Source organism: Paralichthys olivaceus, chromosome 11 (genome assembly GCF_024713975.1).
Source record: "Paralichthys olivaceus isolate ysfri-2021 chromosome 11, ASM2471397v2, whole genome shotgun sequence".
Taxonomy (NCBI): domain Eukaryota; kingdom Metazoa; phylum Chordata; class Actinopteri; order Pleuronectiformes; family Paralichthyidae; genus Paralichthys; species Paralichthys olivaceus.
In genome coordinates this window covers 4,411,087-4,425,412 of record NC_091103.1, presented here as the reverse complement: position 1 = coordinate 4,425,412, position 14,326 = coordinate 4,411,087, and the positions used below count along the sequence as shown (strand labels likewise).

Below are 14,326 nucleotides of genomic sequence, written 5' to 3'. Positions count from 1 at the left end.
CCATTTACGGAGGCCGCCATGTTTTTTACCGTGGCCCAAACTGGACAAACTAAACACCTCTTGAGTTTTTATGACAAGTGAAGGCTTCCATAGGTTCTCCACCACTAGATGTCACTAAATTCTACACACTGAACCTTTAGCTGAATTTTGTCATCCTCACTGACTTCTGTGAACTTAAAGCAGTGGTTTGATATTTTTGAAAATAATTAAAAATTAATCGCTCAGGAGAACGTCAGATGAGTACACTTAATTGCTGTGTCTCAATTCAGTGGTTGCATCCTTCTGAGGCTGCATTTGAAGTCCGACAGTGTCACAGCGGTGTGACTAGGCTATCCCATTTCAAACCTTCAAATGCAGCAGATTATTGCATCCTTCCATCCCGGCCCAAACTATCCCAGGATTCATGGCACTTCAGTGACAAACCATTTTTTTCAAAGAGGTAGTGGCACTGGCAATCGACAAGATGTCCGATGCTTGAGTATCACACTTCAACTCAACCAAACAGCTAATGGTACACAAAAAAACAAAGAGCACTAACACTTTCTCATCGTGCCCAACTTCAGATCTGTTGCTAGGCAACACCAGAAAGGGCGGGATGAGCTGGTGATGTCGATCGTGGAAAGACCAGACCGTCTCACTTCGGTTCGGCCTTCGAGGTCTACGAGGCCCACGAAGGAGGCAGTCTTAGTGGGCCGGAAGGATGCAGCCCCTGAATTGAGACACAGCTAATATGAGGCTACACCAGTAGGCAGTTAGCATAGCTTAGCGCAAAAACGTACAAATAGCTTAGGACAACTAACAACACACGTGGCTCCGTGTGAAAAAAAACAAATTTCACCCTCCAACACGTCAACAGATCACTACTAAGTGTATGAACAACAAGTTGTGATTTTATAGGAGGTTGCCAGGATATTTCAGAGCCAAGGGAAAGCCTGGCCCAGCACATACAACCACAGCCCGTTTAAACTACAGTTTTTATAGAGATTAAAACAAAGATGCGAGACATAAGATAAGATTCAAGATGTTCATGAAATCTGCATATTTTGCTACCACTTCATTTTTTTTGCACACATACAGTACAAGAGATTCTTAATCTTCTCATTGAAGAAAAGAACGAGCCTATTTCCTTTAAGTGTCACATTCATACATGGGAAGAAAACAATGAGCGATCGTCACCTCTGAGGAACACTCACTTCTGACTCCTGCTTCAGGACTTGTCTTGTAGCTGTACTGCTGGTGGAGTTATTACCTCTGCCTCTAAAATGGGTGTCTCCCTGAAGGACTGCTGACTGATCGATTACAGGCTGCTCTGCTGCTCATGGTTTAGCTGAGCGACCTGTATTTTGAGCTGACCTGTACTGCAGAGGAATAGCACGACTAAAAACACGAGAGAATGAGCAACCACACAGCACATCTCCGATAGCTGCTGTTAGAAGGGGAATTAGGGTGGCACTTGCTTGTAAAGGCCTGAAAACCAATTCTCTCAATCAGCTTCTTGCTGTGAGTGATGGGATCAACACTGATTTGCTTTGTTTGTTGTTTTTTTTTACATCCGACAATGAGGTTGTTTTCATCCCTGTCTGTTTGTTTCCAAGCCAGATTATCTAAAACCTACAGGATGGATTATCACAAAACTTGGTGGAAGAAAGCGGTATGGGTCAAGAATGAATGCGTTAAATTTTGGTGCGAATCTGGACCAAGGGCCGGATCCAGAAATAGTTTTTCTCTTTCTCTCTTTAACATTGTGAGATGGCCATTAAAAAAAAAAAAAAACCTTGATTCACATATTTGGTCAATCAATTTGCTTATGTCGCCAGGCCACTGTCACACCTCTCTCACAGCCCTGATGGAGCAGATTGGCTGAGGTTTGAAATATGAAACTCACAGCTTTCATTGTCGCTTTATTAGCGCTTAGTCCTAATTTCAGGGGCTTTAAGGGCTATAAAAGTAAGGGTATTCAGCAAAAGTGAATGAATAACATCATAACAAAATCCATATGAACTCAACTGGTAACCAATACATTTACATCAAGACTTATAATATTTCCCTCTGCCTTAATGTCAAACAAAGTTCCACCAAGTGCATTAATCCATAGATCTACGCAGCAGGAAGAGACCTCGTTTCCTCACAAACACATCAAACCAGTAGACGAAAAACACATGCACATCTTTAAATCACCCATCCAGCAAACAGCTGCATAGTGCACACAAACAAACCCTGCACTGATAAGGACCGACACTATAGCTCAACACTTCACACTTGGATGTTGATGCCAGCACTACCCTGCTGGTCTCTATGGCTGTGGTTCATGCTACACTAACCTGCATGTATTCTGCTCGACTATAATGAGTTGAAAAAAAAGATTTCCGTGTCTTTTCATCTGACCTGCTCGCTGCTACACCTTCATTTCTATCACACTGTTTAATGTTCAAGTAGAGCATTAGTGTCATAAAAATACTACAGAATAGTATATTTGAAATATTGTGGTATTTACATACTTTTACATTTTACATATTGATACTTTTGAAGGATAAAAACACTGTTTACTATCAACAGTGAATGAATTGAAGCTGCAGCCACTCAGTATGATTACTTTATTTTGTGATGTCAGCTGTTTCCTTTGCCCGAATCCCCTGCTCTGCTAAGTTGCCAGCTAAAGGAAAAAGCAATAGCGTCAAACATCTTACATCAATGTTCCTCTTGCGTGAGGTGAATACTGCATATTAAAATTAATACATTACATTTATAGCAATAATAACCTACTGAGTCATCTTTGGAGAAGGTATCTCTGCATGTACTGAGATGTAAAATATATGTGTGGTGGACATGAAACATTAATGTAGAGAATTTATAGAATAGTGTGCAGTTTAAATAAGGGCCCTCCAGCAATTTACTATAGTGCTTCTTTTAAGTGGGTGGACTCAACCTAACTTAAAAAAGGTCATTTAAGCAGCAAGGTTCAACACATGCTAACTCTAAGTCCTTTGTATGGCTAAAAATAATACTCCCATCACATTCTGCCTTAATGCCCACATCTCTCAAACTTCACAATTCCAGTTTGTAACACAAGTTTTCTGATAAAAGTCTTGAGAGTCAAGCTCATGTAAAGATGCACATGAATGCATAAAACTGAGATCAGCATCTGTTTACGAAATATCACTGATTATAAATTGAAGATGGTGAATAAACAGTAAAAACCATGAACACTGAATAAAATTTAAATCTTCATCAAAACAAATGCAAGTAATTAAAGAAATCTGGCAATGATACAACTTCCATAAGAAAAAAAATAAGCATTTAAAAAACATGAAACACTATCTTCTTAAATGCATAATAACAATAAGAAACTGGTAAAAGGCTCTAAAACCATGTCTTTGACATATTTCATTAACATGGACAGAAAGCTAATGAAAACCTCTTCGTGCTCCAGACTGCGCTCAATTGAAGCAGGATGGTCTGAACACAAACAACGAGGACTTTAAAGAGATTGTGTTTCAGGTACCCTGAAGTGTACATTTAGATTCAGAGCCACTGTAGTGAATATAGTGTTTTTTGGAGAATTCCCTCCCTAAAATCACCTCTTTGCTCTTCTAAATAGTGAATTTGACATTTTGTAGTGCAGTTCAAATGTTTAGAAAACATTTTTATACCCTAAATATTGACCATATTGAATATTTTTTGTGTGTGTGTGTGTGTGTGTGTGTGTGTCCTGCAGAGGTTACTGAAGTGGCAGAGCTTAATTGTTGTTGAAGACAGAGATGCAGCCTGTAGGGGGCAGCCCATGACATGATTATCTGTGCATGGATGTGAATGTGAAAAAACGTGTGAATCAGCTTTTTGATACGAAACCTAGTAACATTAAATCTTGGCCAGTGATGAGTGTCATGTATATCAAGAATCCATTGCTCTTTGACTGTTGTGACTTTGCCAAATACTTAAGATTTCATATGGAAACCTCTCACTATGGCAATTATCCAAAGTAATACACAGTAAACACTGACTAACAATAAAACGGAGCCAAAATTCCCAGTTTTTCTCCCGTTCCTGACATTTAGAAGTAGTTTAGGCAGAAATTTTCATTTCACAGATATTGTCCTTCCTGATTTTGTGACTACACAAAAAGTGCAATTGAGAACTGCAGTTCCTCTTCATTCAGCAGCACTGTCTCACCACGACCACGATAGCTTTTGCGACGAGTGGGCAAGCTGGCGGTGTTGGATACTTGCTTACACAGGCGCTATGGTGCATGCCAGGTACTAAGAGACAGAGCTGTAGTAAAGCTTGGTAGGCATAGCAGCGCCCTCCACTTGAGCTGCTAACTGATTGCGTGTTGCTCTCTTGGCCTGTTCTCCATCATGACAGGTTTGTGCACTACCTCCGGTGGATTCCCTTACGCAAAGCTGAAATAAATAAAGACCCAATACGCTTAAGACCTTCTCCTGTCAGAGCCTCCCAGCGGCACCATCATAGTCCACTGTAGAGTCCCTGTGAATGTGTTCACACCACGTTTAACTTCTCTCCGTTCCAACAAGTGGGCCGCTGATGCTGTTCCAGATCATGCATGTTCCAATTATTCTGCAATGCCAGTTAACCAATAAATAAATAATCAAAAATATAATCAAATCAATCAATCAATAAAGAATTCACTCTAATCAGCCAGTTTGACACTCGCTGCTCATTTGGTCTTGGGTACCACCAATATTTCATCACCATCTTGGATGCTGTAGGAGTGGAGGGCCCGGGTGTTGTACTTCATTTCCTCCGGACCGAAGGCGCTGTTCTTGTCGATGTAGTAGATCCTCATGCTGTTGGTGGACAGCTGGACCACTCTTGTCAGCTGCTTCTTCAGCCCAGCTACTGTCTGGTCCAAACGGATGTTCAGCTGACACACAAAGAAACAGTTTGAACATTTTAAGCATTAAACTGATGCTAATTTCACTCAGAATAAATACAAATGTTTAATAAGCCAAAGTTAAGAAATATTAAACCTACACAAGGGTGAATAACCTAAATGTCCTCTGATATCCTCCCCTGGAGCTGCACTACTTCCGGTAGTGGACACATGACGCCGCTTCAAGTTGAATTTTTATCTTGTGTTTTTAATGTTTGAAGAAGTTGTCCCTTAGTTACTTCCACTGTATTGGATTTGGCTGCAACGCTGTTAACCCCCACACCTCCAAAAGTGTTTTGTGAACTCAAACACTTCACCCGGCCGCTCCTCCATCAGCATAGTGGTGAGAGGAGTGTATGAGTGGTGAACTATCCCTCTAAGTCCGTAATGAAATATCTGGGTTTGTGTAGTATGTACTGGTTTACTAACAGCTACCTGATGGTGAGACTGGTGAGAGGGAAACAGAACAATGAAGCTGCCAACAGAAAACTAAAAGCTAAAAACAACAACAAAGAGCTGAAAGATGCGGAGATGCTCCACACATCTGAGAGGAACTGCAGAGGTGGGTGAAAATTAAAAAATCTCTTTGAGATTATACACGGTCATGTGATTCATTGTAAACATAAATAAGATTGGGAGCAGCTCTAAAGGGTTAATCAGCTGTTCTTAGCCACTGGTGGTGAAAAGCTATAAACCTTTTAACATAGCCACATGGACATTAGCCACATGGTCATCTATCTGTCCGCCTGCCTGTCTGGGAGATTTAAAAAATGAGAAAAGGTAAAAATGAGATGACATATAACAAATCAAGCAATTCTACTTTTGCGAACTATTGTGAACTAATGCTGAAAACACCTGTTCCACTTTTTCTTCACAGTGAACCTCCACCTGGGCACGGCAGCGAGGTCGGAGGTCAATCTCGGCAAGTGGTTCAAGCTTCCCATACTTGGTTACCAGGGAATGATATCTGAGGAGGTGAAGAGCAGGTTGTGTTGTCACTCTTAAAAGATCACACACACACAGATACACATGACAACTAAACGGCACAAACAAAAGAAACTAAAATGTCTGCAGCTAGAGGACAGAGGAGAGTGCAGTGTACCTGTCGGGCAGCTCCTCCTCAGGGTAGTCTAAGTGGTAACGGATGAAGAACCTCTCAGCATCTTCTCTCTCACTGTCAGTCACAACACTGCCGTTGAGCTGTGATATTGCTGGAAGCCTGAGGACGAAGCACACGTACATTATGATGTTAAACAACCGATATTTGTGATCCTGTAAGATTGCTGACTGCATCAGTCAAGAGGAACTGTCAAGCCCTACTGAATGTTGGGAGAAACAAAACAAGCCGTCCACCTGCTACAGACGAGCTAATTTCTCACTGAGGTCACTGATGGGACTCACTGTGCTATCATGAGGCTGCGTCGTTCTGTGTTGGTGTAGGTCTGCAGTAAGGGAATGCCCTGCAGTCGCACCTCCACCAACTTGGGGAAGAAGTTCAACTTCTCAATGTCTTCCCATCGGTTTAGACCTGACAAAGCACACATGGACAGGTCATGCATATGTGTATGTACAAGTTGTATTAAGATGTTTGTGCCTCCCGAGAGAGAGAGAGAGAGAGATGCATGAGGTCTATGTCCTCGAGCTGTGTGATCAACTGACCTTAATACAAAAAGGGAATGAATGCAAACAGGTTGGATCAGATCTTTTGTGGGTCAGAACGCTGCTCTAAAGTGAAACGAGAGATCGTTTCCACTTCTGTTTCATTCTAATGGATTTTCTATTTTGAGCTTCAACTGTTTAAGACTGAACCCCCCTGTCCTCAAGTCACTTGAGTCACCATCAGTATTTTGGAAATTAGTTATATAATATCCAGGTTTTGACAAGAATGTGTGGAATAAAAAGATAATATCTCTGGTTCTGCTGCATCAATTTAAACCTTTTTTTTTTTTGTTGATGAGAAATAGAGATACCATAAACGTGCAAGCTGTAGTTTATTATAATTAAGGCCCCGTACACACTTAGTATTAACATGGCTGTTATGATCCGATCACAAGTGGACAGCTCTGGGTGCGTGCGTTTGCACCTGACATTAAAATGTGGCCCATGTTCCTCGTGATCGGATCTTAGATCAGATCTCACCTCCACGCACTACACGAACAAACACGAACAAACATTTCTGCTCACGAAGACCAAGTTATATTGTTTTCACAAAAACCACATGTTGATTCCAGGTGTGTACAGGGCCTGAAACAACCAACACAGCAGCAAATCCATCACCACAAATAGTCCCGGATCATTTACTTCTGTTTGAATATAATCTGTTTAAAACTACTGTTTTAGGGAATTACAACCATTAAACTATAATTACCGCCCCACTGGTGTAGACCTCCTCCAATCAGTGGAGTTACAGTCAACACAGACTTTATTTCCAGACTTTTGAGGTCACCATTACCTGTGACCACTCAAATCTAATCAGTGCACAAATGGTCAAAATTGAAAGAAATTCCCTCAAGGCAAATTTAAGACACAACGTTCCAGAGGCCAAAAACATTATTTGTGTGGCCACCGTTACCTTTGACCTTTTAAAATATAATCAGGTAATCCTTGAGTCCAAGTGAATATTGGTGCTTGATGTAATGAAATTCCCCATTAGTACTTCTGATATATCACATTCTCATTGAATAATCCTCGAGTATGTCAAAATCTCTCTCCTTCTGTTTAGTCTTTTCTGTCCTTTTACATCTCGTCTCAAGACACTGGATTATCTCAGTCTGTGGGCAGAATATGTTTCTGTTCTTATAAACATTAACTGAGACAAAATGATTTTCAGGAAGGATGTTTTTCTGTTCCTCGGGCTAATCAGACAAGACAAAGTAATGGACTTAAACCAATTTAAATGTCTTTTTGGTAACGTTTCTGTTCCCACTACTCTCACCACAACTCTAAAAATAGATTCACCACTGATCCAAAATAGAAACAATTCCCTCCTGAGATAAAAGCTGAGGAATCTGTGACATGTTTTCTTCTGCTAAATGGATCTGGTTTTATTGAGTCGTCAGACTACTGCTGAAACTACAACTTGGCATGTTTGCTGTATTATGAAAAACTGAGGAGACATTAAAAGTTTTCTCCTGAAATCAAACCACCATTAGAAAGTTACCACACCATGTAAAATAGTCAACCATGTCAAAAAAGCAAATAGCCACGTCCCCTGACCTGAGTTTTGCAGGTTGATGCTGCGGAGGCTGGGGAAGAGCCGCTGCAGGACGTCTTTATTGTCCTGGATGGATGACAAGTTGTTGTTGGACATGACCAGCGTGTCGAGGCTGGGGAACATGGAGCCGAACTTGCGGACTTCGGCCCAGTCCTGGAGGCTGTTGTTGGTGATGTGAAGCAGGCGCAGGCTGGGACAGGCCACACCGGAGGCACTCAAACTGCTGTACTCATTAAGGCACAGGAACAACTCCTCCAGCCTGCAGGACGACACAGGACAGAGCAGGAGGACAATGTAGGGACTGTAACAGAAAACTGCCTTCCTCCACTTAGTATGTACACTGTAAATCCTCTTCAGCGGGGAACTTTACGTTAAGCTACTGGACTGATTACTCCAAGACCTGGTGGAGGGATGAGGTATGGGTCAGGGCCACTTTATTTCACAGGATGGATCTTGATGAAAAAAATCAGGCATATTTAGTGGATCCCCTAGATTTAGAATTACTAAATGAAAATGACAGATTTGGTGCAGACTTTAAGGGGACTGTTTGGCATTATTCTTACTCAGGTATCTCCCGAATGAGCAGCAGCACGGTGTCCCAGGACACTTGGGTGTTGTTGAGGACGAGACGACGGACCCGGAAAAAGGCTTCGGTACACCGTGGCTCCAGGGTCATTCCTGCCAGGGGGTTGGAGCTCAGGTTCAGGAACTTCAGGTTTGGGATGTTGGACACAATTTTACTGATCTGAAAACAAGATAATAATAATGTGCGAGTCCAGAAGCTTTAGAAAACATTAATTTACACAAACCCACAACATGGACTTTATTTAGTGGACAATAGTGTAATCAGACACAGCAACACATACATTTTATTACTGTCAAGGAATTCAATCAAAAGGCTAAAACCATAATAGTGTTTGGCCAACGATGGAGCTTGCTGATACTCTAGCAGTATCAATTCATCATTATTCCGATCTTTAACTCTTTCAATGGGAATAAAGAACTTTAATGAACTTCACCTCGTGCCAGTCCTGCAGCATGTTATGGGACAAGTCCAGCTCCCTGACATGAGCACAGAAAGCAGCGATCTCCGTCTGGTCTCCTGCCCGGCTGATGCCGCATTTATCTAACACCAGCACAATGGGCAGGTTCAGGCGGTCTGGAGAGGACGGAGAGGACGGAGAGGAGAATTAAGTGTTGTGTGGTCTCAAACACTTCACCCACCCCTCCATCGACATAGTGGTCAGTACATAACGAGGTAAATTAAACATACAATTTAATGTACAACACAACATTACAACCCTGTGTTTGTTTGCCTCAGCCAACCAGTCAAGTTGCACTTTATATCCATGTCTGTCCAGAAGTGGGTAATTTGAAGGTATTCAATAAAAAGTATAAAGTGTATTTTGTTATAAAACTTCATTTGAAAGTTACATAATCATATTTATCTGTTTAATTTTCCTTTCCCCGCTCACCTTTCATAGGGGAACCTTGAGGACATGCGGTGGGCACGACCACCACCCCCATACCAGGTGCTCTGCGGCACGGAAAATTATCTGGACTGTACTTTTCACTGATCACCTCCACAAAGGTACGGCCATATTTGTCCTCCTGTGGCTCCATGGATTCGTCCCGTTGCATGGCCTCCGCCTCAGCTGATCAGCAGTGTGGGAGAGAGACGCCCACAGTGATTATCTGCCAGCGACTACCAGGGCCGTGTCTAAACCATGCAACACCGAAGACCAGGTCAAAGTACAACAGTCCAGGGACAAAAGCTGGACAACTGACATCACCACTGAATCAAACATCAAAACGGTTGTGGGTTGTTGTTTTTTTTTAGTTAAACATAAAACCGCCATTAATTTCAGCTTTTTAAGTAAAGAGCTGTTTTCGGCTGATGAAATGATTGATATGCAATTTATTCATTGTTAAAAAGAAAAATGAACTGTGGGTTATTTTCACTACACAACCTTAAGTAAGATTTCACTAAATGTCATTGATAGAAGATTTTCTTTCTCTCTTCAAATAGACAGAGTCATATTGCATTCACTTGAGAGAAAGAAGTTCTGCACTGTTCTTCGTGATTGATGAGACAACTCAAAATCCTGTCTGAACAATTCTAAAGTCCGGATGTGGCTGCAAACAGCCGACAAACTAATAACAATACCATCTATTTCATACTCAACTGTTATACTATACTTACATTAGCAGTGTATACAATAGTACTTCCCAATGTCTCAAACCCAAACCAAAAAAAACTGGATCAAACTGCACAGGCGGACATGTTTTTGCTTCAACGTTCTAAAAATAGGCTGAAAGAGAGCTGGTCTTATTCTGTGGTCGGCCGAAAAACTATCGATTTTCTTTTCTTAACTGAATGCAATATGCTTCCATGCAAATCAAGGCCTCATACAACAACATACATGCTTCAAGTACAACATGCACATTAGATTAGCACGTCGGCTGCCTCTTCACCCTGATTACACAAAGCTGTCCAGTCTGATAAAGGCCACCCCTTCTGTTTAAAGAGAGTAACAAAATGATAATGAAAGCAGGGAGGGACACGAGGAGGAGTCCTCTTTATCAGCAAACCACAGAGACACTGTCCCATCTAAATTTCCTAAAATTGAATCTGTCTGAGGGAAAGGAAGAAGAAAGCTAGACTTTAAGCTGAATGTTAAAAAAAAAAAAGAAAAAGATTGTGAACTCATCACTTGAGTGACTGTAATTAAAATGACGAGTATGTGAGTCTTAAAATGCTTGGTGGGCAGAGCCTCGCTGTGGAATGAGCTGCAGGGAAGCATCAATTATGTAGTGGTTTTTGCTGGAATAAAAAAATAAAAGGATCTTGTTACAATATCTTATTCAAGAAAATAAACGGTCTGCAGTAAAATTGTGGTGATGTATGAAAGCAATTTGTTACCCTTCATCTAATGAATCATGCTAATAGCTATGGCGCAGCAGTTAGCTTTTGACACATACACAAAACAAATAAAATACAGATACATGCATGTCAGCCGTCTAATCCAGTGTCCAGTTGGAGAGAAGTGGCTCCAGCTTTTTGTTTCTGTCACCTCTAACTGAATAACATTATAGTTCAGAGGACGTGTTACCTGAAGTGATGCTCCCCTTGATTTGAAGACTACCGTCTGTCTCCTTCTGTCTCTGCACCGAGGGCCTGTCAGAGGAATCGGGAAGAATTGTAGAAACACTATTTCTGTATAAAACCCCAACATTTGATTATTCATTTTATTCATGGAGTTGAACCTGTAAAACGTCTACACAACACAGAGCTGTCTATCTTGGAGATGGGGCACATGCAGGCCCTGTAAGGGTTGTCTTACTCCAGAGTTGCTGATGGGGCTGATACTCGTCCCCTGATGAAATGCTGGAGCCTCTGTGGTCAGTTGTCAGGATTTGGTCTGTAGGGGCCCGGGCAGGGAGGACTCTGGACGAGTTCACCACATGACACTGGACAACAGAGGTCAAAGATGAGGAGTTTTATTGGGTCCCTGTTTATTGAAATGCAGATATCAATAAAATCAAAAGAACACGGAAGCACATTTCTTAGACCTTCACGTCACAGATATAGAGCACACAGAGAAGTTTCCCCACAGGGGGTCAATGGAACAACACACAATTATCTTTCAGGGACGATGGACATAAGATCAACTTCTTTTAAATTGATGGTTCACCTAAATTGCCCATATCTCTGGGTATTACTTTAACTATGTGAAAAAATTTGTGACAGAACAGCTGATTATAAAACTACGTGTTATACAAAAATAACTGACATATTTTAGAATGGAAATGGGCTGATTTATTGGCAGCCTGTAATGCTAACTCCCTTGAAAAATCTCGTAATTTTAACATTAATCGCTTGTCAGTGAATGGAAACATCTTAAATTTCCAAACGGTGCCAATCGGTGATTCAAATTTACCTTCTCATTAATTCGGCATATACCATTTTGACATAGAAAACGGGATCCAAAGGAAATTTCCACTTTTCTGCGGTCCTCACCGTCTACAGTCCTCACAAAGACAGCGATTTGGTTAAAATGACCCTGGCAACAACAGGAAGAGGCGCGATAAAAGTTGATATTTTACTCTTATGGCTGCTTCGTCTCACATGACACTTACGCCGAGTTAATGTACAACACTTGCGGGTCACTCAAATGTGTCGCGTGGTTCTTGTTGCGCCGTGCATCGATCGATAAGACACAGAAACGACAGAATTGACAGATTTGTGAGCGATGTTTGGTTTTTTTTTCTGTTTTGTTTTTCTGAGCTAGAACACGCATGGCTAAGCCCGTCCACGCATCCAGCACAGTGCGCCTTCCTCGTCGTCGCTCTGCCCGGTTATGGTGCAGTAAACACGGACAGTGTGCAGGACGTGGCCCGGGCAGTGTCGGACCCAGCATCACACAGTCTGACCCCCAGCAGCAGCTCGCTGCAGCCGGACACGGATCCCAGACGTCCCCGCTGTGAAGACACGGTCAGAGACCAGCGGCGGACAACACGACACAAGAGGACGAGGGGACAGCGGCTCGTCTTCCTACATACCTTCAATGTGCACTTTGAAATTCCCTTCTTCATGAAAACAACCAGCTGTCATTTTGCTCACCCCACTTTCATCCCGGAAGTGACGTCGCTTGGTAACCGAAAACGAGATTTCCCTTTAAAATATAATTTATAATGAATTTCCTCGAGCGAGTGTTTTTTTTTTTTAATTCACACTTTCTGAGTGTTACTGATGGCGTCTCTCCATCCAATGATGTAAAAGCTAAAAAAAGAAGAAGAGTGTCCATGATGATGTCATAGTCCTGCTGATGCTCCTGCAGATAGAGATCATCTTCTCTGCTTCATGGAAACCTGCTGATTTCTCTGATGCTCAATAAACAAAGACACCGACACATACATGAAAAAAAAAACAGTTTGCAAAAGGCAATTTATGTATTTCAACATATATTATTTTTATTATTTTTTATCTATTTATTTGCACGTTTATTTTTTACATTTATTTGCTTCTACATTTATTATTTGTATATTTCTGTATTCCTACATTTGTTTATCTTCCCACTTCCATGTCAGTGAGGTAGTCAGGCTTGGTTTTCCTGAACTCAATCGAGTTTGTTGCGTGAACAAAAAGCAAACCTTTCTCTCCTGAGTGTTTTCTTGTCAAAGGTGGAACTTTGTGAGACTGGGCTTGTCAAATGTCAAATGTAAAATTGACCAATCAGGCATGACACATGTGTGTTTTAGTTTGACTGCATCTAAATTAGCAAGGAACCCAGAAGCTATTAGATTTGTTAACTGTGTAGGAATCAGATCTAAAAGTATTTCACCCACTCAAGACATCTTGATTCTTTAAGAAACTGGAAAGTGATTTGTAATCACCCAGGGTGATGACGAGAAAACAAGACAACAGCGCCACTCACAGACAGTAAACCTCATCAGCAGTAAAACCAGAGGGATAAAGACAGCAAGTTATAAATAGAGTGTAAAGATTTGAATTCAATCTGATTGTGTGTTTTATGAAGTATTAAGAAGAAGTCATGTTTGCCGGGATGGACCCACAAACATGAGCACACATCAACACTAAACGTGGACTTGTTACGTGACACTGAACCTGTTGTCCTGCTCCTCTGAGCAGTGACCATCAGTCACGCTCAGCTTCTCTGCCTGCACTTGTTTGCTCTCCTTCACTCCAGAGCCCTCCAGTGGTGGTGTGTCATTCTGAATGGAGTTAATCCCTTTATTTGTGATTACTGCATAAAATACCAGTGTCCACAGAAGATATTAGAGCACAATCGGACTCCAAATACTTACAGTATAAAGAAAATATGTCCACCTCTACTACTACTACTATTACATGATTTGGCTCTGTTTTAGCTGAAATAAAAATGATGTAAATGAAAAAAAGTCAACTTAATTTGCACTCGAGGCAAAGTCAGAGAGTTTGCCTCTCTTGGCATGTTGAAGATCTTTTCAAATCAGTTTTCATAGACCAATGGTGTTGCTTTTTATTCTCAATCATTCATTTTTCACATTTATATTTATATGTCAGGACTGTGTTTTTAATCTGTTGGCTGTGCGTGTGTGCTTGTGAATCATCTTGATAGATATATAGATAGATAGATAGACAGACAGACAGACAGACAGATAGACAGACAGATAGACAGATAGACAGATAGATAGATAGATAGATAGATAGATAGATA

At 41.3% G+C, this 14,326-nt stretch overlaps 1 protein-coding gene across 5 annotated transcripts; it reads right to left on the bottom strand.

Annotated features, from left to right (window-relative positions):
* Window positions 1-2,582: 2,582 nt before the first annotated feature.
* tbcela (tubulin folding cofactor E-like a) lies at window positions 2,583-12,788 on the bottom strand. Of its 5 annotated transcripts, none has more exons than XM_069534056.1 (11): window positions 12,669-12,788; window positions 11,450-11,576; window positions 11,219-11,283; window positions 9,581-10,929; window positions 9,125-9,264; window positions 8,669-8,850; window positions 8,108-8,364; window positions 6,293-6,419; window positions 5,994-6,110; window positions 5,747-5,858; window positions 2,583-4,882 (listed from the first exon to the last, which is right to left on the bottom strand). In XM_069534056.1, the coding sequence occupies exons 4-11, from the start codon at window positions 9,744-9,746 to the stop codon at window positions 4,676-4,678; spliced, it is 1,308 nt and encodes a 435-aa protein (XP_069390157.1). In that variant the 5' UTR covers window positions 9,747-10,929; window positions 11,219-11,283; window positions 11,450-11,576; window positions 12,669-12,788; the 3' UTR covers window positions 2,583-4,675. The 5 variants fall into 5 exon arrangements, with proteins under 5 accessions (XP_069390157.1, XP_019950605.2, XP_019950604.2 ...); XM_020095046.2 differs by having other exon boundaries at window positions 9,581-9,825; XM_020095045.2 differs by having other exon boundaries at window positions 9,581-9,760.
* Between the last annotated feature and the right edge of the window lie 1,538 nt (window positions 12,789-14,326).

Bases quoted from the DNA above. Each gene is read 5' to 3' on its own strand.
- tbcela (XM_069534056.1), bottom strand. From the start codon at position 9,746: ATGCAACGGGACGAATCCATGGAGCCACAGGAGGACAAATATGGCCGT. The intron at 9,265-9,580 runs GTGAGCGGGGAA...CGTCCTCTCCAG, and splicing joins TCAAGGTTCCCCTATGAAAG to ACCGCCTGAACCTGCCCATT. The intron at 8,851-9,124 runs GTGAAGTTCATT...TCTTGTTTTCAG, and splicing joins TGCTGCAGGACTGGCACGAG to ATCAGTAAAATTGTGTCCAA.